We start from the raw sequence: 26,234 nt of genomic DNA, 5'->3' as shown, positions 1-26,234 counted from the left end.
GCGCAAGCCAACCGATAAACGATTATTGCGATTTTTTTTTTTTTTTGTTTGTTTGTTTTTTACCAAAAATAGGTAGAAGAATACGTATCGGCCTAAACTGAGGGAAATAAAAAATTATATATGTTTTTGGGGGATATTTATTATAGCAAAAAGTAAAAAATATTTCATTTTTTTCAAAATTGTCGCTCTATTTTTGTTTATAGCGCAAAAACTAAAAACCGCAGATGTGATCAAATACCACCAAAAGAAAGCTCTATTTGTGGGGAAAAAAGGACGCCAATTTTGTTTGGGAGCCACGTCGCACGGCCGCGCAATTGTCTGTTAAAGCGACAATTGAGCGGTGTTGCCGAGCCCATGTTTTACTTACCTGACCTGTCGAAAGTCCTGTGCGGTCCAGATATCCTCTTCGCCGCTCAGCCTGGCCGCTGATTGGCTAGAGCGGATGAATTGAGAGCAGCGCAGCCATTGGCTGCTGTCAATCGCATCCAGTGGCGCACCGAGGGGCGGGGCCAAGCGATACAGTGAGCGGCTATGGCCGCTCGCTGTATCACCATGCGAGCTCTTGCATGACTGTGGTGAGTAATTGCGTGGATCGGGGCCACTCTGTGCAAAATGAACTGCACAGTGGAGGTAAGTATAACATGTTTGTTATTTTAAAGGAAAAATAATTTTTCCTTTTTAGTGACCCTTTTAAGTCATGCCGACTTCAATGTATTAACGGATCCGACTTTGGCATGCAACTTGTGCTCTGATGATCTTGAAGGGGAACTCCAAGATCTTCACTCCAAGAGCATATCAGGCCCTTCGGTCTGGTATGGATTTTAAGGGCAGCCCCCATGCCGAAAATGATTCATACCAAACAGACAGTGCCTGTTATCTCGGGGATCAAAGTCGGATCCCTGGTCATTGAAGTCTGACTTCGAGTCGCAGGGCAAAGTCAGATCCACAGTCGTATGACTGTTTTGTTGAGATCGCAACAAGATCGATTTGGAATCGCAAAAGGGGCCTTAAAGTGCTTCTAAAGGTTGGATTTCCATTTTAAATAACAAACCAGTTATACTCGCCTTCTCTGTGAAAAGTATGTTCTGGCTCCTCCCCCTGCCGAATACCCTCTATAACAAGCTGCTTGCTATGGTGAGAAATCTGGTGCATAGAAACCAGCCAACTTCTGCCTGGGTTCACACGCATGCGATGTCTGTGCAATACAAATTCAGCCATACAGTTGTATGGCTGAACTTGCATTTGATTTGCACAAAAAAGGTGCAGGAACTCCTTCCTTTTTTTTTTTTTTTTTTTCCCCCTTACACTGTAAACACCCATGTGAACTGATTTCCTGTCCGAATCCACAGTTGGCATTGTGAACCGATCTGGGGATGTCATTAACATTGTATTTGACACCCGCAGCGGTTCGCAGAGGGCAGTGTGAAGTGGCTGTGGGGAAGATGCGGTAAATCTATTTTCACAAAGTTCTGTGGTATATAGAGTACATAAACACTAGTACGCCTAGAAAGGTAGATCTCCCCCTCTCCCAATGGACTGAGATATTTATAGACAAAGGGAGATTTGTCACTCTTAATTGTTCTTGTATGGCAGAGAATGTTTGTGTGTAGTAATGTCAAAAATGTGACCCAATTGCTCTCTGATGACTCAAACCTAATGCTCAATTCAGAGCTTTAACACAAGGATAAGTATCTTAAAGCGGTAGTTCACCCCCCCCCCCCCCGACACATTTTACCATCGAGACAGGCATTGTAGCGCGAGCTACAGTATGCCTGTCCCGATTTTTTTTTTAACCCCGGACTCAACTTGTTCTCGTAGATCGTATTTTTCGGCTCCCGCGGGGAATGGGCGTGCCTATGGAGAGGGAGGATGATTGACGGCCGGCCCTGGCACGTCACTCTCCCCGAAGACAGCCGGAGTAGGTCTCGGCTCTTCACGGCGCCTGCGCACAGGCTATGCGCACGCGTCGTGAAGACCAAGCCTATTTCGGCTATTTCCGGAGAAGCGTGACGTGCCAGAGCCGGCCGTCAATCATCCTCCGTCTCCATAGGCACGCCCATTCCCCGGTATCTTCAATCTACGAGAACAAGGTGAGTACGGGGGTAAAAAAATCGGGACAGGCATACTGTAGCTCGCGCTACAATGCCTGATTTTATGGTAAAATAAAAAAAAAAAAAAATTTTTTTCGTCGATAGGGTGAACCCCCGCTTTAATGTAGGGATGCACCGATACCAAGTTTTTAAGACCGAGTACAACTACTGATACCCTTTCTCGAGTGCTTGCCAATACAAATTAACGATGCCTATTTATAGCGTAATTTGAGTGCGCAATTTCCAGTGTCATACACTTTTGTTTTTTTTTTTTTTTTATAAATGTGCACCTAAACCGCTGCATGAAATTGCACTGGACTCTTTTTACAAATTGCACTGAAACTGGCGCCGCACATACAGGTGTGTCCAAACTTTTGGTCTGTACTATCAAAACTATGAATTAACACATGTGGAATTATACATAACAAAAAAGTGTGAAACAACTGAAAATATATTTCATATTCTAGGTTCTTCAAAGTAGCCACCTTTTGCTTTGATTACTGCTTGGCACACTCTTGGCATTCTCTTGATGAGCTTCAAAAGGTAGTCACCTGGCGCAGCACCCCATCACTCTCCTTGGTCAAATAGCCCTTACACAGCCTGGAGGTGTGTTTGGGGTCATTGTCCTGTTGAAAAATAAATGATGGTCCAACTAAACGCAAACCGGATGGAATATCATGCCACTGCAAGATGCTGTGGTAGCCATGCTGGTTCAGTATTCCTTCAATATTGATTAAATCCCCAACAGTGTCACCAGCAAAGCACCATCACACCTCCTCCTCCATGCTTCACGGTGGGAACCAGGCATGTAGAGTCCATCCGTTCACCTTTTCTGCGTCGCACAAAGACACGGGGGTTGGAACCAAAGATCTCAAGTTTGGACTCATCGGACCAAAGCACAGATTTCCACTGGTCTAATGTCCATTCCTTGTGTTCTTTAGCCCTTTAGTTCTTTTGCTTGTTGCCTTTCTTTAGCAGTGGTTTCCTAGCAGATATTCTACCATGAAGGCCGGATTCACACAGTCTCCTCTTACCAGTTCTAGAGATGTGTCTGCTGCAAAAGGTGGCTACTTTGAAGAACCTAGAATATGAAATATATTTTCAGTTGTTTCACACTTTTTTGTTATGTAGAATTCCACATGTGTTAATTCATAGTTTTGATGCCTTCAGTGTGAATCTACAATTTTCATAGTCATGAAAATAAAGAAAACTCTTTGAATGAGAAGGTGTGTCCAAACTTTTGGTCTGTACTGTATGTGATCCCGGACTTGAAAGTATCAGTTTTAGTATCGGAGCATTTCTGCAAACACTCGTTCAAATGCTTAGTATCGGCACTGGTATCTGTGCAATGCCAGTAATTTATCTACGTTTTAGGATTGGGCTGATTAAACCTTGTCTGTAGATAAAATCATTGGCCTTGTTCAGAGCTAAAGCAGAACTTTACTCATAACATCTTGATTAAAATGTTTTTAGCAAGGAACATAAATTCCATAATAATTCTGCTACCAAAAATAGTGTGTGCTGTTAATTGCTTCCCTCCAGCATTGTTCCCATTTCTTCTTGCCAGTAGTTGCCATTTTGCTGAAGCCCAAAGCCCCTGAACAGCAGTAAACCTATTTAGGCTTTCAGCATATCGGCCTCTACAAATTTGGTACAGTGCCTAAAAAAGAGGGAAACTGAGCATGTGCAGAGCAGGGTGAGATGGTGTATTACTGGATTTTGAACAGTATAGACACTTATATCTAATGTTTTACAGCTGTAACTGCAAAAGCGACCGGCCTGAAGTCATCTAGCAGAACTTTTCTGACTAAAGTTCCACTGGCCATAGATGAATTGAAATGTGTCTGGTTCGGCAGAGTGCAACCAAATTTCAGTGTTTGGGGCCATTCTAGTTCAATATAAGTGAAACATTAGATCAATTTCTGTTGACGGACAAGCTGGAAAACATTTGTGGATCAGTGGCTGCAGCTGTTTATTAGTATATTCTAACATTGGGGAGTCCCGAGGTCTGCATACAATATCTTGGGGGGGGGGGGGGGTGTATGCCTCTATCTACCACGTTTGGTATGGATGGAGGAAACCTGTGTAGTGTGTGTTTGTTTGTTTTTTTTGTTTTTGTTTTTTCCCCCAGCCCTCTAGCTGTTGTAAAAAAAAAAAATGTAACCGTTTTTTGGCCAGCTTAGACATCCATATTACATTGGCTGTACATAGTGAGTATATCTGTCCATGTTTGCACTCGATGTATGTATGATGGCTTAATAGCTTCCCAACAAGTTTGACTTTGGTTGTGGACAGCAGAATGTGTCAGATTTGGGCAGTCAAAGTGCACTAGAAAAAATGTGAGACTTGTATTTGAATGATCAATGTTTGCACTTGGAGAGTTGTGTTTACTTTTGTGTCTAGAGGTTTTGTTTGGTTATGGCCTCTTTAGCTGATACATGGTTGCCCTTTCTGCTCCCTATATCACCTTTGGTGTTTTTAGAGTGTGTAGTCCTATTGATAAGAAATGGGAGAAGTGCCCTGTTATGGCTTTATCTTCTGATGTAAATATCTGGGAAATTCTACATTCTGTCTTCCCAAAATCCCCATTTGTTCTGTGTGTCCATCTATTTCTTTCAAGTGCTAGATGATTTTCCTAACTTGGGAGTTTCCAGCTGATGTCAGGATGATATTATGTGTGTGCTCTGTAAACGCTCACATTTGCTACTTCAAGTTTCTAATGGGTTGCATCAGCTAGTTTACAGAGTGATCTGGATGTGTCATTCCTGAATAAGGAAAACTGCAGCTGCTGTGCTGTAAATGAGTCATTTTATATCCTATTAAAAGCTTGGCTTGGCTTGGATATTGTATGCAGTGCTGGTAGGTTAGTAACATGGGTACACCTAATATTTATACCAATTGGCATTGCTGATGGCACAAAACACACAGGCAAACCTTGTGTGTTGTTTTTTTTTTTTTTTTTTTTACTTACTGGTACTTCTAGGCAAAAACAAGCATTGCTGGCGTTTTTATTTGAAGTTCATCTTAAGCCCAACCCCCTGCAATCTCGGAGAACCAATGGGTGTGGTTAAAGTAGAACTATAGGCAAATCCCCACCCCTTCCTTCTTTTTTTTTTTTTTTGTTTATTTTCTTCATTTTGGATGGAGTAAGGGAGGGTTATAACCCCTATCCAGGTTTTTTTTTTTTTTTTTTTTTTTTTTCGCCATCTATGTCCCATTGCAGAGATTTACCTTTTAGTTCCTGTCCCATAGCCAAACAGGAAGTGAGAGGATATCCCTGCAAATTAAGGGAATTCATTTGTAACCCCCAGGTCACCAGAATCGGTGTCCCCATTGGAAAATGTCCCCCCTATTACCTTTCTGGGGGAAACGCAAAATTTGGCATTTTTCTTTTCCTTTCACTTTCAATATTACGGTAAACAGGACAAATGAAGATGATGACTCTCCTAAAGGGGACACTGACAATAATAAAAACTGACAAGCATTCTAATCCCTCTCCACTCTATCCAAAACAAAAAACTGTTTCGCCTTTAGTTATACTTTAGGCGCAGGGATCTTCAAACTACAGCCCTCCAGCTGTTGCGGAACTACAAGTCCCATAAGGCATTGTAAAACTCTGACATTCACAGACATGACTAGGCATGATGGGATTTGTAGTTCCTGGAGGGCCAAAGTTTGAGGACACCTGCTTTAGAGTCTCCCCTCTACCCTACATGTTCTGTATGGGTTTGAGCTCACCCTTTGCCCTGTTTTTGTCATCACCAAGGAGTTCAGTGAGTAGGTGAGAGATCAGACTGGAGCTCTCTGTAATGGCCTGTACACGCGATCAGAAAACGGTACGCAAAATACTGTGTTTTTATTTTTATTTTTTTTATAAAGAGGTTACGAAAATTCTGGTACGACAGAACAAAAATTTGGAATTGATGTAACGCATTGTATTTTTATGGTGTGTTTTTTTTAAACAAAATTTGGTATCGTGCGTGAAATTTTCATGCTTGTCTCATTGGATAATTTCACACGACCTGTCCTGATCGGCTCTCAATATTGTTCATACACATACTCCCTTTTGAATAATGGGGTCAGTGAACTTGAAACAGACTTCAGTCACTGATAAGGGTTTGATATTGAAGGCTCAGTATGTACAAAGGGAACTTCCCTTTGTTATATAACCAGAAGAATAATGCAACATATATATACATTTTTCACAAAGTTGGCTGCCTCAGTTTCTATGATGGAAATTTGCATACACTCCAGAATGTTATGGAGAGTGATCAGATTGCCATGAAAATTCACTTGATCTCTTAAAAAAACCTTTCCACTATTTGTGAAGAAGGCTTCAGCCACCCAAGAAAGTACAGCAAGCCCCAGGACTGTTTCCTATAGTTGATTTAGCTGCGGGATCAGGACACCACCAGTGCAGAGCTTTCTCAGGAGGCAGCACCATTCATGTGTGGGGTTGCTTCTCGGCCAAGAGAGTGGCTCACTCTCCATTTTGCCTAAGAACACACCATGAATAAAGAATGGTACAAAAACATCCTTCTCCCAACCATCTGAGAACAGTTTGATGCACAATGCCTTTTGCAGCATTATGGAGCTCCTTGCCATTGGGCAAAAGTGATAGCTAAGTGGCTTGGGAAACAAAACATGGCACATTTTGGGTCCATGGCCAGGAAACTCCCCAGACCTTAATCCCATTGAGAACTTGTGGTCAATCCTTAAGAGGCAGGTGAACAAAAAAAACACAAATTCTGAAACTCCAAGCATTGATTCTGACTGATGGAAGCCCATTCTTGCATAATATGGCCCAGAAATTGACTGACAGCATGCCAGGACTAATTGCAGAGGTCTTGAAAAAGAAGTGTCAACACTGCAAATATTGACTCTTTGCATAAATTTCATGTAATTGTCAATAAAAGCCTGTGACACTTATGAAATGCTTATATTTAATACTTCCACATACCATAGTAACATCTGACAAAAAGATCTAAAACACAAGCAGCAGACTTTGTGAAAACTAATTTGTGTCATTCTCAAAACTTTTGGCCACGGCTGTGCATCACATAAAGGAATTTAAATGAATCTGAGTTGCAGCAAATGGCATCAACACGGTTTCCTATAATTACATTTTGACTTGCTAGCCCTTTAAATCTGAAGCTGTGACTGTGGGTTGTTTTTTTTTTTTTTTTTTTTTTTTTTCGCTCTCACAAAATGACATTGCAATATACTGAAAGTGAAAGCTGTTGTGGTCTTGAATGGAATTCTTTAGTAGATTCAGCTGAGCAGCTGAGTCCGTCCAGACTTTTCCTGGTCATCATTTCAGGGGAAACGCATATGAGCTAGAAGTAAAGTAAGGAACACCCTCTTAATTTAGTGGTCTAACTTCTGTGCTATTGGCCTCTGAGAGTTTCTCTTGGTCTGATGCTTTCTTCTGTGCGATGCTGAAATATTTGGCTTTCATTTACAATTGGTAATTTTATTCTCTCCTTTTTTTTTTTCAGATCACTGCAGAGTTTAAAGATGTTGTCCCGCTTGTTCCGCATGCATGGCCAGTTTGTGGCTTCCCATCCATGGGAGGTCATTGTGGGTACGGTGACTATGACCATTTGCATGATGTCCATGAACATGTTCACAGGGAATGATAAAATCTGTGGATGGAACTATGAGTGCCCGAAGTTTGACGAAGTAAGTTTAACAAGACCTCTCTGTATTCATCATATTGGCCTATAACTTGCTATGTTCTGGAACGTGAAGTCAGCATTAAAGATGCCTGACCACTATGCCACACCCACACATATACATATATATATTCATTATTTTTTTTAATAATTGTAATCAAGTTGGGTTTTTTCTATTGACATGGTTGGGAGTGAGCTCTGGGGGGGGGGTAATTTTATAAATGACCCCCAACATTTAATTTCCTGAAGAGCAAAGCTGCCTTTTTATAATAATCAAAAAAAAAAACTTCCAAGTCTGTATTTTACTGTGTGTGTGTGTGTGTGTGTGTGTGTGTGTGTGTGTTTTCTCTACTGAAAGGATTTTATTCAAAAGTCTAGATCCTTGTTGTCTAAATTTCACCCAGTTTAGAAAATTTGATTCATTGCCAGTAATATGACAGTTAGGTTTTCAGCTTTGTAATTAGACAAATTTCCTTGTACTTCTTAACCACTGATGGATATTTGACTGTTTGAATGAAATTAGGCCTTCTTAACACAGACTGACAGCAGTAAGACAATGGGGGTGATTTACTAAAACTGGAAAGTGCAAAATCTGGTGCAGCTCTGCATGGGCGCCAATCAGCTTCTAACTTCAGTTTGTTCAATTAAGGTTTGACAGCAAAAACCTGGAAGCTGATTGCTTTTTTCTTTTTGCAGCGTTTCACCAGATTTTGCACTCTCCAGTTTTTAATAAATTAACCCCAATGTATTGCTGCGGCTGGGCTGACAGGTATTGCAGCTTCTTTAACTCAGCCTGTACAAGTTACTGTCTGCTAATCTTGGCAAGTACCCGCACATCAAGTGATTACCTTCGGTTAGGGACGGATGTCTGACCCTGATGCACACAAATATGTCCAGGGACAGACATCGGACCCTAACCGCAAGTAACCTCTTAAGGCTGATGCACACTGAGAAAATTGAGCCAACGATCATCCAATTTTATTTTATTTTTTTCTCGTTTCCTGGCAAGTTGGAACCGGGCAAGGAAATGTACGAATTGTGTGGTTAGTTTTTTTTTTTTTTTTTTTTTTTTTTTTTTTTATATTGTTTCTGAAAATGCGCAGTCTTTCGTTTTTCTTGTACGAAAACATTACGCATTACATGAAAATCTTTTGTTCTTTCTGTTCACATTTGCAAAAAATTTTTACGTTTTGTCTCTTCTGAAATTTTAGTTGAGTCTGAATAGGATTTAGAAATCGAAAGTTGTGTACACGCTATATGAAAATCGAATGTGCCTCGTATGGATTTTTTTTCTACAGATTTTTCCCATAGGGTGTACACAGTTTTATAAAGCGGTAGTAAACCGCAGTTTTAAAAAAAACAAATAAAAAAAAAATCCCCTGCAAGGCAATGGGATTATGTTGTGCATCGGTAAAACTGCGTTTGCTGCCACTTTTTGATTTGCAGACCACTGTGGCGCCTCTTAGCCTGCTATTGCTTTGTACAGACTGACTGTCCGTAGCTGTCTGCACTCGCCTAAAGGCATGTGTGTGTTTTGCTGTCTTCTGCGTAATGGAGACCTTCAAGCATATTTCCACTTTTACAGTCAAAATAGAGAAATCTATTATGTTTTCTATGTGCTCCCATTCACACAGCATGCCTAAAAATAACAAAAACCTTCTTACCCTTTGGATCGGGTGTTTAAATAAGGCTAGAATGACTAGGCTACATGTACACTAGCCTACCCTGACCGTGGGTGGGGGAAAACGCAAAATGTGGCAAAAACGCACCCCCCCCCCCCCCCCAACCGTTCCAATTTTGAATTTGATTTTTCCATGTTCAGGAGAGGGAGGTTAAACCTCACTTAAACTCTGCTAGAAGTCTATGGGCTAGATTCACGTAGGGGGACGCAAGTTTGTGCAGGCGGAGCGTATCCTATTTACGCCACGCTCAAGTGCAGTATTCACAAAGCACTTGCTCCGTAAGTTGCGACGGCGTAGCGCAAATCTGCCCGCGTAAGCGTGCCGAATTCAAATTGTCAAGAGGTGGGCGTGTTTTATGTAAATAAAACATGACCCCACGTAAATTACGTTTCTCACAAACGGCGCATGCGCCGGCCGTGAACGTATCCCAGTGCGCATGCTCCTAATCACGTCGCAAATAGTCGATGCTTTTGACGTGGACGTAATTTACGCAAAGCCCTATTCGCAATTGACTTACGCAAACGACGTAAAATTTTTAAAATTTGACGCGGAAACAACGTCCATACTTAACATTGGCTATGCCTCATAGCAGGAGTAACGTTACGCTGGAAAAAGCCTTACGCAACGACGTAAAAAAATCCGCCGGGCGCACGTACGTTTCTGAATCGCCGTATCTAGCTCATTTGCATATTCTACGCTGAAATCGACGGCAGCGCCACCTAGTGGCCAGCGTAAATATGCACCCTAAGATACGACGGAGTAAGACTTACGCCAGTCGGATCTTAGCCTAATTTCGGCGTATCTTGCTTTCTGACTACAGAAAGAAGATACGCCGGCGCAGATTTGAATTTACGTGGCGTATCAATAGATACGCCGGCGTAAATTCTTTCTGAATCTAGCCCATTGTGTACATTGACGCATAGGCTTTTATGAAGTTGAGTTTAGGAGCTTTGGCAAAATAATGGTGAAAGCTCCTAAACCCAATTATTTTGTTATTTTTATTTTTTGTAAATTAACATATAGAATGTGGCACGAAAGCCTTATGATCTTTATACCTTTTGTTAGGACAGATTGTGTGCACATCTAGTTTACAACTGATAATTAGATCTGGCAGCACAGTACAGCTAGGGTTAATGATTGTAGACATAACTCTCAAGTCCCCTCCTTAACATTACATAGAAGTTGAAAGGTACAAATGTAAGTAGCCATTTTAAATCATTATATGTGAATCGGAAAATGTAACAAATGTATAAAGTAGGTGTTATAGAAAAACTGGAAATGCACTTTAGGTAATTGAGATTTTTGTGACCTTTGAATAAATTGGTATTTTAGTTAATGCGTTTGTCTTGTAAATTGCAGGATGTTTTGAGCAGTGACATCATCATCTTGACCATAACACGCTGCATTGCAATTCTGTACATCTACTTCCAGTTCCAGAACCTCAGGCAGCTTGGATCGAAATACATTTTAGGTAATACCGTATGTCCGCATTTGAATACTATATTGAACTCTCTTCTCCTTCCTCTCTTTACACTGATATGACTGAATTTGGATATTTGTTATTGACTTTGGTTATGTTCTTGTTTTAGGTATTGCTGGGCTGTTTACCATCTTCTCAAGCTTTGTTTTTAGTACCGTGGTGATTCATTTCCTAGATAAAGAGCTGACCGGTTTGAAGTAAGTGCAGAATGCCTAGAGCTGATAAGACGAGTTTTATTTTTTACTGAAAATGTGACCTTATTTTTGTCTTCTTTCCAGTGAGGCTCTTCCATTTTTCCTGCTGCTCATAGATCTCTCTAAAGCCAGTGCATTAGCCAAGTTTGCCCTGAGTTCAAACTCGCAGGTCAGCATATACTATATTGTGCTATTTACAATGGCGTTTCATTTTATTTATATTCCATGTTTTGTCTACAATGTGCAATTGTAATTTTAATTTTTTTTGTTAGGATGAAGTTCGAGCGAACATTGCTCGTGGTATGGCCATTCTGGGGCCGACCTTCACTCTGGATGCTCTTGTTGAATGTCTGGTTATTGGCGTTGGCACAATGTCAGGTGAGTGTGCAAAATGCTAGGGGAGCCCAGTAACCCCAGTTCATGCACAAAATATAGCTTTTCATCGGTATCATACATCAAGAATATATGCATTTGAGAGGTCTCTTTTTCTTTTTTTTTATCTGTTCGTTTTAAATTGCTGTTTACTATCTGTTTTGTCCAATTATTGATGTGCCTCATGCATCGCTTTTTATAGGCATTCAGATATAGGCATGCACACATTGGCATTCACAGGCGTATTAGAAGTGGAGTATTTTCAGGCTGAAAAAAAAAATCAAAAGCGCATTCAGGGGATAAGATGGGCAGAAAAATGCGTTTAGACATATTTGAGTGTTATTGCATTCTAATGGCCAGAAAAAAAAATTCGGAGCCAGTTAACACCCAACTGTCATCTGATCTGCCCAGTTGGAGGGTAATGCCCTCATCCGTCTGTTTTTTAGTGCATAGAATTGGATGTAAGCGGGTCCAATTTGGGTCCTCCTGTCCTGTCCTGTTTTTAGCAATGGGGGAAAATGGAGGAGGAGGTATAGCAATGGGGGCAGATGGAGGAGAATGGTATGGCAGTAGAGCAAGGTTCATAGCCATTGGGTAAATCTTGCTTGCCTTTTTCTATAAGATTCCTTCTTTAAAATACTTTTTTGATCTTGAACACTTCCCTACAGCAGGACTGTTTTTGTAATATATATTCATTTTTTTCTTAACACAGGTGTGCGCCAGCTGGAAATAATGTGCTGCTTTGGTTGTATGTCCGTCCTAGCAAACTACTTTGCTTTCATGACTTTCTTCCCCGCTTGTGTCTCTTTAGTCCTGGAGGTAAGTGATTTTATTTTTTTGCTGTCCCAGGCTATTCCTTATTCAAGAAACAGATTTTGTCTTTAGTGAATATTAAATATGCCATCACCCCTGTAGATCACATTTGATTTCCACCTATAAATTATTGTGGCATCGTTGTAAATTTGTATTTATTTTTTTCCCCAGCTATCCAGGGAGAGTCGCGAGGGCCGTCCCATCTGGCAGCTAAGTCAGTTTGCAAATGTGTTGGAGGAAGAGGAGGATAACAAACCAAACCCTGTCACACAGAGAGTGAAAATGATCATGGTGAGTGTCCTTTAATTGTTTTGGGCTTTTTTATGTACCTCCTCAATTGGTTATCTAGCTTTTTTTTTTCTTTTTTTTTCTCCAATTAACCAGTTTGCGGTTTTCAATTTATCCTTCTCCTTCTTTTTTTTATTTGTTTGCTTTTCTGCCTTTTAAGTTATGATGCCCCAAGTTATGTTTCTGTTCAGTGGTCCTTTATCCAGTCATCTGCAGGATGCTGGCGATCATCCCTGCTCCCTCTGTCTCATTGTTTTAGTTGTTCTGACAGTAGTTTGTATTGCCAAGTTACAGAGCACCAGTGGAAAGCTAGGGGACAAGTTATAAGCACAATGGCTGGGAATCGGTACACAGGTTCTGGCGGCTGCTACAGGCACCCCAGTAGAGGCTTATGTACCCCAGTAGAGGCTCCTGCTGGCTAACTGTAAGCTTGTTGTGCTTGTACTACATTATTTGTATATTTTCTTCCTAACTAAACACACTTTTCACTGCCTGTTTCCTGAACTGTCGGTGGCTATTATCTGTGTAATTACTATTGTGGAGACGTGAGAGACTGAAATCCAATATGTGCTCTTCTTTTAGCAGAATAAACAGCCTACAGGACCAGGTATCGCTTGCATTAGTTTAGAAAAGAGAGGGGTCATATGTCCCATCATAAAGGGTTCTGCTAGGTCCTTTTTTTATTTTTTATTTTTTTTTCTTCCACATTTGAGCTTCAGGAATAAGTTGACAGGTTTAAAGAAGTATGGGATATGTTAAGTAACTAGTACATATCCCATTAGTCACATATCGTCTTTTTTTCCTACCTCTTTTAGTTTTTACAGCATGTGCATATAACTTTCCTTCAGCTGGCAAAAACGGTCCATTTTCAGTTTTGAAAAGTTTCAGGGGGTGTGAACATCTTCACCAACACACCCCCTGTCTCTGTCCCCCCTCCCCTAGGAGACGTGGCTGTGCTGATTAGATAGCGAGGGGGAGGGGGGAGCAGCTACGCTCTGTGAAGTCTCAGAAACAAGCAGAGGGAGGAGAGAGGACATCAGTCAAGCAAAATGACAGGGAAGGGGGTGTATCCAGACTCTATATTCACAGCATTGTCTGGATGATGCTGTATGAAAGTCTGTAGAACCTCCCACAGGTATTTATCTCGATTTTTAACAGAATAGGGGCACTTCTGAAAGGGCTGGAAAGGTTTATAGATCTCGGCAGCTCACATAGAATAGATGTAAGCAAAAAAAAAAAAAAAGAAACCCATACTTCTCCCTTAAGTGTCCATTTTTTTTTTTCTTCCCCCTCCACTATTCTAAACCCAGTCCGTCCAGATCAGATTGTGACTCACTATGAAGTGGTACATAAACTGCTTAATCTACAAAAAATTTCAATATTTGCCTCTTATCTTGTCTTCAGTCTTTAGGCTTGGTTCTTGTTCATGCTCACAGCCGATGGATAAGTCAACCATCTTCTCAAAACAGTACATCTATTCAAGACAATAAGGTCTCCATTGGCCTGGATGACACAATTCCAAAGCGGATTGAGCCCAATATGCCTCTCTGGCAGTTTTATCTTTCTAGGTAACACAAATGATTAATGGAGTCTTAATGTTATTTGATCTTGTTTATTCAGACCAGTCCTGCTAATAAAGAGATGTTTATTCCACAGAATGGTCACCATGGACATTGAGCAGGTCATAACCTTGAGCCTTGCTCTTCTCCTGGCTGTCAAGTACATATTCTTTGAGCAAACTGAAACAGAATCCACCCTTTCCCTGAAGAACCCAATTACATCTCCTGTTACCATGCAAAAGAAACCAGTGGAGGGATGCTGTAGAAAGGAACCTGTAGCAGAAAAGCCAGCAAAAGAAGTTAAAGTGGAGGATGTCTCCTCAAAGGAGGAAAAAGGTACCAGCTTTCACGAGTCTACACAGTAAAATCTCGGTTTAACCTTTTTATTTAAAGTAACATTGTGGGTTTCCTCCTAATTATTATTATTATTATTATTATTATTATTATTATTATTATTATTATTTTTTTCCCTCCCATTTCAGAGGCTGTTATAAAGCCATTGCCTCTGGAGACTCTACCAGCCAGACCAAACTTTTCTCTGGGAGATTCACCATCACAAGACTCAAGTGAAGAGGAAAACGAAAACCATTTGGATATACCAGAAGAGCCACGGCCCATTAATGAATGTATTTGCATCCTCAAAAACCCAGATGTAAGTGGTTAGATAGTACTTAACCACTTAAGGACCTTAGGTGTTTTTCAGATTTGGTGTTTGCAAGACTAAAACAGTTTTTTTCTGCTAGAAAATTACTTGCAACCCCCAAACATTATATATATATATATATATATATATATATATATATATATATATATATAATTTTTTTTTTCTAACACCCTAGAGAATAAAATTGTGGTCATTGCAATACATTTTGTAACACCGTATTTGCGCAGCGGTCTTACAAGCGCACTTTTTTTGGAAAGAAAATCACTTTTTTGAATTAAAAAATAAGACAATAAATTTGCCCCAATTTTTTTATATATTGTGAAAGATAATGTTACGCCGAGTAAAATGATACCCAACATGTTACGCTTAAAAATTGCGCCCGCTCGTGGCATGGCGTCAAACTTTTACCCTTAAAAATCTCGATAGGCGACGTTTAAAAAAATTCTATAGGTTGCATTTTTTGAGTTACAGAGGAGGAGGTCTAGGGCTAGAATTATTGCTCTCGCTCGAACGATTGCGGCGATACCTCACTTGTGTGATTTGAACACCGTTTTCATATGCAGGCGCTACTCGCGTATGTGTTCGCTTCTGCACGCGAGCTCGTCGGGACGGGGCGCTTTAAAAAAAATTGTTTTGTTTTATTATTTATTTATTTTATTACTTTTTACACGGAAAATAAAAATTTGATCACTTTTATTCCTATTATAAGGAATGTAAACATCCCTTGTAATGGAAAAAAGCATGACAAGTCCTCTTAAATATGAGATCTGGGGTCAAAAAGACCTCAGATCTCATATTTAGACTAAAATGCAAGAAAAGAAAAAAAAAATTGAAACTGTCATTTTTTTCAAATGACAAAAAAAAAAGTTTCTTTAAGACGCTGGGCGGGACTGACGTTTTGACATTGCTTCTGCCCAGCAGAGCTATGGGGATGGGTGAAGGAAATTTTTCCCTCACTCGCATCCCCAGTCAGCTGCTGAACAGTCCCGATCGCCTCCGCCACTACCGACGGTAAGCGGCAGGGGGGCGCGGGAGAGCGGCGGGAGGCCTCTCCCGCCACCGATAACGCCGATCTCGCCACGAAGACCGCCGTTATCGTGTACAGGACCCTTAGCCCGTTACCGAGATATCCATCTTTAAAATACCGACGTGTATATATACAGTGCAGGGTCTGGAAGTGGTTAATAGGTGCGGTTTGGGAGTTGTGTGTAATTTTGTCCTTCTTTTTTAAAATGGATTTGATCTTTTTATAATTCAATATTGAGACCTGCTGTGACCTATAGTTTAAGCTGGGATGCTGCCATGTAACGAAAGTGAATGAAACCTCTTATGTTTTATCTAGAAAGGTGCTCGGTACCTTAGTGACGCAGAGGTGATCAGATTGGTGAATGCTAAACACATCCCAGCCTACAAACTGGAATCTATGATGGAGACTTTAGAAAGAGGAGTTGCTATTCGCAGACAAATGTTGTCTAAGAAATTGCCAGAGTCATCTGCCCTTCAGAACCTGCCTTACAAGAACTACGACTATTCCTTGGTAGGTCCTAAACCAGAATATTATTTATTTATTTTTTTCTCTCTTAAACTTCAAATTTTGCTTTTATAATATTTATTCTGCTTGCGTGCATTTTTTATGTGATGTTTGCATCCTAAGGTTAGGCTTTCTAAAAGTTTTATCATTTTACAGCAGCGAAGATCTGTAAATCATCTTCTTGCCATTGCAATTTGGTGATGGTGAAGTTGTATTACTACTGCATGGAAAATAAATCTTGTGAATTAATGGTAATTTCCTTCTTTAGGTGATGGGGGCATGCTGCGAGAACGTTATTGGATACATGCCCATCCCCGTTGGGGTAGCCGGACCTCTTATTTTGGACAACAAAGAGTATCAAGTTCCCATGGCTACAACTGAAGGCTGTCTTGTGGCTAGTACCAACAGAGGCTGCAGAGCCATACTGGTGAGTGTTGTTCCATTTTTAGATCGTCTTCTAAAGTAAGGACAATACAAAGCTCAGCATTTACGTATCGGGCAGCCTTGTGCGATTTCTTTTGGGGCCGGCTTTCAGTTGCAGGCTCTAGAAGAAATGAAGATGCCGTACTGATTCTAAGGACCTGTTGCATCTTGCCAGAAAACTGCAGTGACATCCATTGCAGTGGAAATGGCTTTTGCTGCTGTGATCTGACTTTTTGTTAGATGGTGGCTACACTTCATTCTCCATGGTCCACTGGATGTGGAAATGAATCCCTCTCTTTTGTTCCTCTCTCCCAGTGTAGACTGTGGGATGTGTAACGTACATAAAGTAGTTCACATGACTGCAACTAATGTGCACCGTTACTGCTCGTTCCAAATAAAAGGTGAGGGGGGGGGGAGTTCACAGAGGTTGTTACAAGGAGGCTGAAACACAGTAAGACACAATGTCATTGAAATAGATTACAGGGCCAATAAGTGGTGGATGATCATTGTCTCTTTAAGCTACACCTCTTCCATCAAGCTACAAAGATGTACAGAAGTTTCATGAATACTGGAAAATGTTTGAACTGTCATTTCTGCCCAAAAGAGAGCAACAGTTCATGTATAAGCCAAAGAGTGGCTACGGAATAATCAAAATATCCGTTCTTGGTACAGATGAAATGTTGTTGGACCAATTGCAAATTAATATCTGTGGCATTTTTTTGTATATGATGTAGAAATCCAGTGTAGACTTGTAGCGTATCCCTGTTGGTATAGGCGTGTGTGTTTAAGCTACTGTCTATTTCCAGAATATAAACAAACTATATGCTCCTTTCAGCTGGGCGGAGGTGCTCGAAGCCGTATCCTGGCTGACGGAATGACTCGAGGGCCAGTGGTGAGGTTGCCATCGGCTTGTGATGCAGCTGAAGTAAAAACTTGGCTGGACAGTCCCGAGGGATTTAAAGTAATTAAGGATGCCTTTGACAGCACAAGTCGGTAAGTGTTTTATTCAACCTCTGGGTGTTAACGTGTGTGTCTGTACGAAGATTATCCCTATTTCGCAAAATTAAGCTGCACAATGCCTTCTATAGAACTTTGAGCCATGGGTGGCCCTGCAAGCAGAATCTGGCTGGACAAAAATTGATTTAAAAGTTGGCCAAGCTAGGTGGAACATTTTGGCTGAACTGTGAATGTATCCCATCAGGTGCAGTCACTGTTCAGCTTCACAATTGTATTCAGGTTGCTGCAGCTGCCTAAATACAATGGAGATTTTTGAGTCCACACTATGATGGCAGAATCGACCTGACTTATCATCCCTGCTGAACTGGCCAAGATTTGATCCATGTATGGGCAGGCAGATTGTACCCAAGTCGATTCATCTTGGTTACAATCGGTCTGTCTGATTTATTTATTTTTTATCATTATTATACATATGATTACTGCTAATGGCTATACTATACTGATTAGTTATCGACAACCATCTCGCTTTTACTTTCTTTTTCTTAATACCTTTTTTATTTTGGCTAGTAAAGTAAATCTTCTTTTTTTTTTTTTTTTTTTATCTAAAAAAAAAAAATACCAAACACGTTTATACTTGCCACCTCTGTGCAGTTGGTTTTGCACAGAGCAGCCCAGATCCTTCTTCTCTTTTCGGGTCCCTCTTTGCTGCTCCTGGCCCTATAGCCAGTGGCTTTCTATGGGGGCACCCAAGTCGCAGCTCTGTGTATTCATTCAGACATGAAGCCCCTAATTGGCTGGCTGACTGACTTTGATTGGGAGCCCATGGCAAATGAGTGTCCTGGGTGACTTGGACATTTGTGGCTGGAGAGAGAATGGGGCTCAGGTAAGTAATTAGGGGGTGCTGGGGAGGCTGCTAAACACAGGTTTTTTTTTTTTGTTAATGCATTGGGATCAAAAAAAATTCTGCCTTTTACGAATCCTGTTAAGCATAAAACCTAAAGATTCAGTGTGTATGTTGAGTGTGTATGATGATTTGTGTGCTTTTCTGTCGATTTCTAGGTTTGCCAGACTTGGGAGACTTCAATCCACTGTAGCTGGGCGCAACCTTTACATCCGTTTTCAATCAAAAACCGGAGATGCTATGGGAATGAACATGATATCAAAGGTAGGAGGCATTAGTTCACTTTAAAAAAATAAACACTCCTTCCTTCCTTCCTTCCTTCCTTCCTTCCTTTTTTTTTTTTTTTTTTTAGTAAGAGGCCTGGAAAGCATTGCTCCTGCGAACAGCAGATCACAAGTGTTATGGAGGACTCCTACAGGCTATCAGTGTGAGCTGCCTGCCTGCCAGTTTTAGACTGACAGGATGAATCGATGAACTACCACAGTGCTGAACAGCGCCATGGTAGTTCATTGAGAACTACAAGCCAAGGGCTGGCAGAGCCCTGCATGACCATGTTTTTAAAAAACAATTGTCAACAGGGGCTGACTGCTCAACCCAACTGAATATATTACATTTATAAGAGAAAAAACACCAAGATGGTTAAACACGTGTGTGTGTGTGTGTGTGTGTGTGTGTGTGTGTGTGTATTTCAACTTGTATTTAAAAGAAACAAATAAGCCCCTCATACATGTATAGACTTGGTATGTATCATGAATAATCCAAAAAATGGCGTCAGTCCACTCAGTTACGCACAATGTATCCAGCTGGAATGCTAATATTGAAATATTATCATTGTGCGAGTTGACTTGCCAAGAGAACCACTAAAAGACCATGGCTCCATAAATAAATAAATGGTGGTTGTCCTTGGAACGGATGGCAACATTCATCATGAGGTTGATTTACTAAAGGAAAATGGTTCACTGCAGGTGCACTAGATCTGCGTGAAAGCCTTGCTGATTTCTATCATCCAATCATGTGCAAGCAAAAATGTTGTTTTTATATTTTCCTTGTATGTTCCCCTCAGATCTAGAGCAACTGCACTTGCAGTGCACAGACTTTATGCCCTTAGTAAATCAACCCATATGTTCGTTCTTTCTTTCATAAGTTTCAAAGGTTGTAATAATTTCATGTGAAACTGAAAGCGTAGCACCATATTGCTAATATGCCCTTGCACCATGCCTGAGCCCAGCTGTATAATTGGAAGCAAGATAAACCAAGGGAACTGTATGTATTTTCTGGATTATTTTGGATACATACCAAGTCCATACATGTATGAGGGACTTATTTGCTGTTTGCTTTTTTTTTTTATTATTCTTGTTTTTTAATAGGAGTTAGAATAAAAATTACTGTGTGTGTGTGTGTATGTATGTGTGTGTATGTGTGTATATATATATATATATATATATATATATATATATATATATATATATATATATATATATATATATATATATATATATATATATATATATATATATAGTGTTACATAGTTACATAGTTAGTCAGGTTGAAAAAAGACACAAGTCCATCCAGTTCAACCACAAAAAATAAAAAAACAAAAATTAAAAAACACAGTTAAATCCTATACACCCAACTCCATTCCCACAGTTGATCCAGAGGAAGGCAAAAAAACCCCAGCAGAGCATGATCCAATTTGCTACAGCAGGGGAAAAAATTCCTTCCTGATCCCCCGAGAGGCAATCGGATTTACCCTGGATCAACTTTACCTACAAATCTTAGTACTCAGTTATATTCTGTACATTTAGGAAAGAATCCAGGCCCTTCTTAAAGCAATCTACTGAGCTGGCCAGAACCACCTCTGGAGGGAGTCTGTTCCACATTTTCACAGCTCTTACTGTGAAAAAACCTTTCCGTATTTGGAGGTGAAATCTCTTTTCCTCTAGACGTAAAGAGTGCCCCCTTGTCCTCAGTGTTGACCGTAAAGTGAATAACTCAACACCAAGTTCACTGTATGGACCTCTTATATATTTGTACATGTTGATCATATCCCCCCTTATTCTCCTCTTCTCAAGAGTGAATAAATTCAGTTCCTCTAATCTTTCCTCATAGCTGAGCTCCTCCATGCCTCTTATCAGTTTGGTTGCCCTTCTCTGCACTTTCTCCAGTTCTCCGATGTCCTTTTTGAGAACTGGTGCCCAAAACTGAACTGCATATTCCAGATGAGGTCTTACTAATGATTTGTACAGGGGCAAAATGATATCTCTGTCTCTGGAGTCCATACCTCTCTTAATACAAGAAAGGACTTTGCTCGCTTTGGAAACCGCAGCTTGGCATTGCATGCCATTATTGAGCTTATGATCAACTAAAACCCCCAGATCCTTCTCCACTACAGATCCCCCCAGTTGTACTCCCCCTAGTATGTATGATGCATGCATATTCTTAGCCCCCAAGTGCATAACTTTACATTTATCAACATTAAACCTCATCTGCCACTTAGTCGCCCAATTAGACAGAGCATTGAGGTCGGCTTGTAAATTGGAGACATCCTGTAAGGACGTTATTCCACTGCATAGCTTGGTGTCATCTGCAAAGACAGAAATGTTACTTTTGATCTCAGACCCAATATCATTTATAAATATATTGAAAAGTAAGGGTCCCAGCACTGAACCTTGGGGTACACCGCTGATAACCTTGGACCATTCAGAGTAAGAATCATTAACCACGACTCTCTGAATTCTGTCTTTCAGCCAGTTTTCTATCCATTTACAAACTGATATATCCAATCCTGTAGACCTTACCTTACACATGAGCCGTGTGTGCGGAACTGTATCGAACGCTTTTGCAAAATCCAAATATGCAAAATCCAAATATATATATATATAATTATGTGTGTGTGTATTTATGTTTTGTGTGTGTTTAACCATCATTTATGTTTTCTAATTTTTATACACTTTGTGAGGTTCAGTAGTCGTAGCCAGGATTTTATGATCTTTTTGATGAATTTGTCAGTTTGATTGTACCCGTGACTCCCCCATTGTTTATCCTGCTTGATATTTTTCTGTTGGATTAAATATGGCTTTACAGTATCCAACTGTACATTTTTGGTTAATGCTCTCCTATGTCCCTTGTTCAGAATAATGTCAAAACTTTTAAACTAAGTCGTGCTCAATACTACCTTATGTTGCAAATTTTCATTCTATAGAAATTTAAGTTCAGGCTTTCTTAACTTTTTAAACTATTTACTGCTACAGGGAACTGAAAAGGCTCTGACTAGATTACAAGAAGAGTTCCCTGAGCTGCACGTTCTTGCTGTAAGTGGCAACTACTGTACAGACAAGAAGCCAGCTGCCATCAATTGGGTGGAGGGGAGAGGAAAGTCGGTGGTGTGTGAAGCTATTATTCCAGCAAATGTTGTACGAGAGGTAAGAACAAGGCCTTGCATCATCCTACTTAATAGGTTACACGTATTTCTATTTGATTTAAGATGACTTGTTTGAATAAACACGGAGTTGTCTATTTTCCTAAACCTCAAAAAAAAATTAAAAAAAAACCTATACTGAAAAAAGACCCCACTGTACCATTTGCAGGTGTAAAAAGTAGGCAGTGCACATTTATCTAATCTAATCTAATAGCACCTAATTCACTGTTGTAACTGTTTCCAGTATACACACTCATATGTACTTGTATCTGCAGGTACTGAAAACATCAACAGCTGCACTGGTGGATGTTAACATCAGCAAGAATTTGATTGGCTCAGCCATGGCTGGCAGCATTGGAGGTTACAATGCACATGCAGCTAACATTGTGACTGCAATATACATAGCTTGTGGACAGGTGAGGGAAGAAATGGATGTTTTACAATAACACTCTTTTATGAGAATGAAAACTGAATTTGTGTTGGTTTTTCCTTTTGTAGGATGCTGCTCAGAATGTAGGGAGCTCCAACTGCATCACATTAATGGAGAACACGGGCCCTACTAATGAGGATTTATACATCAGCTGCACAATGCCTTCTATAGAAATTGGAACTGTTGGAGGTGGAACCACTCTGATCCCTCAGCAGGCTTGCTTAAAGGTAATATAGAAAGTTTTATGCTGTCATCATCTTTTCAGTAAATGTTGTAACAATACAAATCTAACAATAATAGTTATGCAAATCTGTATTTCTTAGCTCACCATTGTACCATTTTATGCTCTGAATTGGATCAGCCCTTACATTCACTAGAAAAAAAAATTGTACTGTTTCTGGGACTGTGAATAAATAATTTTGCTCAAATTTTATAGTTGTTGAGTTCAACTTATTAATTTTCATATGTGTTATTTGTTTATGACTAGATGCTTGGAGTACAGGGTGCAAGTACAGAGTATCCTGGTAAAAATGCATGCCAACTTGCACAAATCGTCTGTGGCACAGTAATGGCAGGAGAACTTTCCCTAATGGCCGCTTTGGCAGCTGGGCATTTGGTGAAGAGCCATATGGTCCACAACAGGTAATGCAACTTTTAATGATCATAGTACTGAATACTTATCGGTCTGTCTTAAAATGATTCTGTCGTGTTGCTTATCTAGAACAGGTTTTCTTTAAAAAAAATAATAGAACCCTGACTCCCCCACCCCCCCAGTGATGCTTAAAGCGGAGGTTCACCCTAAAAATCATCTATATACCATTAGATCCAGCATACTGCTAACATCTACAGTATGCTGGTATTTTATTTATTTTTTTCGCTGTACTTACCGTCTTATAGTTCTTTTCATCCGTCTCCGAGTTCTCACTCCCGCGGGGAGTAGGCGTTCCTATGAAGAGGGGTAGATGATTGACGTGCGGTTAAGGTACGTCACGCGTTCCGAAAATAGACGAACTAGGACTCGGCGCCTGCGCCTGCCGTGTAGAGCTGACTGCGCAGGCGCCGTATAATGCAGAGTCCCAGATCGTCTATCTGGCGCACCTTACCCGCACGTCAATCATCTACGCATCTTAATAGGAACGCCTACTCCCTGGGGCAGTGAGAACCCGGAAGCCGGGTGAAAAGAACTATAAGAAGGTATGTAGCGCGAAAAATACCAGCATACTGTAGATGTCAGCAGTATGCTGGATGTAACGGTATATAATTGTTTTAGGGTGAACCTCCGCTTTAACCACTTCAGCCCCAGAAGATTTGGCTGCTCAATGTCCAGACCATTTTTTATTTTTTTTTGCGATGCGGCACTACATCGCTTTAACTGACAATTGCACGGTCATGCAATGTTGTACCCAAACAAAATTTACAGTTTTGAAAAAAAAAAATTAACTTTTTGATATAATATCCCCAATAAAAAAAAAATGCAATAAGTGAGAGGAAATCCCTGGTGACCTGTAGGTCACCAGAACTAGTATTGGAAGATTTCCCCTCTCTTACTTTTCTGGGGACAACCCAAAAATTGGGATTTTGAAAATGTTTTACTTTCACTTTTAATGATAATGGTAAACGGGACAAATGGAAAGGGTGAATCTCCCTAACTGGTGCACAGACAGCAATACAAACTGACAGGTGTGGCCTCACCTCACCACTCTATCCAAAATGTAAAAAAAAAAGTGTTGCCTTCAGTTATACTTTATTTTTGACTACATGGTCTGTATCAAAGGGTTGATGTTTAAAGCTCATTGTAAGATGTTGTCAGAGCTTACTCAGGGTTAGTAAAAGTATTTGGGCCTGGAGAGTGGCTGTTCAGGCCCAAGCTCTGCATCATTAGAGCAGGTCACATACTCACCCATTCTTGGAAGCATCAATATTTCCTGGGGGCTCCAACAGATTACCCTCTGAATTTGTGAATTGACTCTTGATTTCCTTTAATTGGGCACTGTTCTTTTCTTGCAGGTCAAAAATAAACCTTCAAGATATGCCTGGCACATGCATAAAGAAAGCTGCCTGAGTCCAAGAAATATTGGGATGAATACAGGACCATAAGAGAGCAGAAAATAAAACGGAAACTTCTCTATAGGGGATGTGCTTTGTCACGGTTGGGAAGGGATGGTATGCAGGCAACCTGAAAGGAAGACTTATTACAGCCTCAACACAAGTCTATGTGCCTCATGTCTCGTTTGTCTCACAGGGTCCAGTTATCACTGCTGGCCCCCATTTGTCTGCTGCTAAGGCCAAAAAAGCCAAATCAACTGAACTTGGACATGTACATTTTTTTTTTTTTTTTCCTTAACACCGCTTGCATAAAACCTTTTCAGTTTGAAGCTACTTTTCATTAAGTTTAAAGAATGGTTGTTTTTATCTTATTTAATAATTTTGAGCATTGTAATATACCTTGGTTTTAGTTGATAAAAAGGAATAATTTATTTCTTCTTCATCCAGCTTCTCTTCTATTTTTCTTCCAACTTCTCTTTTTTTTTTTTTTTTTTTTTTTAAGGCCACGGCAGTTTAGAAAGAATGTTTCTAAAATTCTGACATAGAGGTGGGCAATCTATGACTTTCCAGCTATTATTAAAGCCCAAAAATTCCATGTTGAACTCGGCATGTCTTTTTTTTTTTGTTTCTATTCATTTGTAGGTCCTCCAAAAAAAAAAAAAAATGTTTTGATCATGTGGTAATCTCGCTCACATTGGTGTCCCTGTTGTGATAGGGACTCTGTTTTGAGCACCTCTGAGTTTTCTTTGCTCACAGAATTCTGTGTCTTTTTGCCACGAAGTTCAGTCAGAGAAAGTGAAGTCTCGTGAAATTCTGGTGGTAAGCACTTTAGACATACGTTTTTAACCCTACAGAACGGGCATATAGGTGTGAGTGAAGTTATCATCATTCAAAACTTCCTTTATCCAATTGTGTACTATTTGGGTGCATTTTTCCTTTTACGTGTTCTGGGAGGCAGAAGTATCTGCATATGTTTTACAGCTATTAAATTGTATTTGTTTCACAAATGTAATTGTTAACTCCCTATGCTTTCAAAAGCTACACGATTTAAAAAAGAAAATGTTGGAAGTGTGTTTTTTTTGGTGCTGGTGGCCAAAGTTCTTTTTTGGTGGTCTATCACTACCTCATTTAGAATAGCTATGACCTTCCAATGCCAAACAAGCAATGACATCACAGTCTGCCCACACTTCCTGGGCGTGGGACACCAATCCCCAGACTAGGCTAGTTTACAATTCCATACAATTTTATATGGCTGTATACACTGTCTGAGATTTTATACTTTTTGTAACTTTTAATTTTTCTTTTTGTATCACATTTTTTTTTCTGTTTTTAATACTTGGTATTCATCAGAGGTATTAAGTTTGGTTTCAGAGGAGCATCTGTCAACCTGGAAGCAATGTGTTAACTACAGAAAGTGGTGCCTGTGTCACTTTTAATGCACTGGTAAAGAGCTGACATCGTGATGAATAAAGCATCTGTTTCCGTTTTCCCAATCTAGTATTTATTGGAATATAAATTAAAAGGGTCACTTTTTTTTCTTTCTTTTTTTTTTTTTCTTGTATTTTAACAAATAAGCTATCTTTAAGTTGCTGGAATAAATGTACCTATTTTTCTAAATGTCCTGTTTTCTTCTGGTGCCTGTTTCGTTCTTCCCAAAATTGCCTAGGGTGGTTGTGTCAGGAGTACATGGGACACTACATAGCTAATTTCT

The 26,234-nt window shown here is 40.1% G+C and overlaps 1 protein-coding gene across 3 annotated transcripts in view; it reads left to right on the top strand.

The window, feature by feature from the left end:
* HMGCR (3-hydroxy-3-methylglutaryl-CoA reductase) overlaps positions 1-26,012 on the top strand; it is a 31,964-nt gene extending 5,952 nt beyond the window's left edge. For 2 of the 3 annotated variants that reach the window (XM_040341307.1, XM_040341324.1), the window contains exons 2-20: positions 7,589-7,772; positions 10,807-10,918; positions 11,037-11,124; positions 11,206-11,290; positions 11,394-11,499; positions 12,206-12,312; positions 12,478-12,597; positions 13,999-14,162; positions 14,251-14,489; positions 14,636-14,805; positions 16,160-16,354; positions 16,617-16,775; positions 17,607-17,764; positions 18,788-18,893; positions 21,881-22,051; positions 22,323-22,463; positions 22,546-22,704; positions 22,965-23,119; positions 24,485-26,012. In XM_040341307.1, the coding sequence (XP_040197241.1) occupies positions 7,589-7,772; positions 10,807-10,918; positions 11,037-11,124; positions 11,206-11,290; positions 11,394-11,499; positions 12,206-12,312; positions 12,478-12,597; positions 13,999-14,162; positions 14,251-14,489; positions 14,636-14,805; positions 16,160-16,354; positions 16,617-16,775; positions 17,607-17,764; positions 18,788-18,893; positions 21,881-22,051; positions 22,323-22,463; positions 22,546-22,704; positions 22,965-23,119; positions 24,485-24,539 (2,674 nt within the window). In that variant the 3' untranslated portion in view covers positions 24,540-26,012. The remainder of the gene's footprint in view (positions 1-7,588; positions 7,773-10,806; positions 10,919-11,036; positions 11,125-11,205; positions 11,291-11,393; positions 11,500-12,205; positions 12,313-12,477; positions 12,598-13,998; positions 14,163-14,250; positions 14,490-14,635; positions 14,806-16,159; positions 16,355-16,616; positions 16,776-17,606; positions 17,765-18,787; positions 18,894-21,880; positions 22,052-22,322; positions 22,464-22,545; positions 22,705-22,964; positions 23,120-24,484) is intronic. The other variant, XM_040341316.1, reaches the window with a different exon arrangement.
* The last annotated feature ends 222 nt before the right edge of the window (positions 26,013-26,234 follow it).

The sequence above is a fragment of the Rana temporaria genome, chromosome 1 (assembly GCF_905171775.1).
Source record: "Rana temporaria chromosome 1, aRanTem1.1, whole genome shotgun sequence".
Classification (NCBI taxonomy): Eukaryota; Metazoa; Chordata; class Amphibia; order Anura; family Ranidae; genus Rana; species Rana temporaria.
Note: the sequence above shows the minus strand (reverse complement) of the source record. Positions and strands in the feature narration are given on the sequence as shown.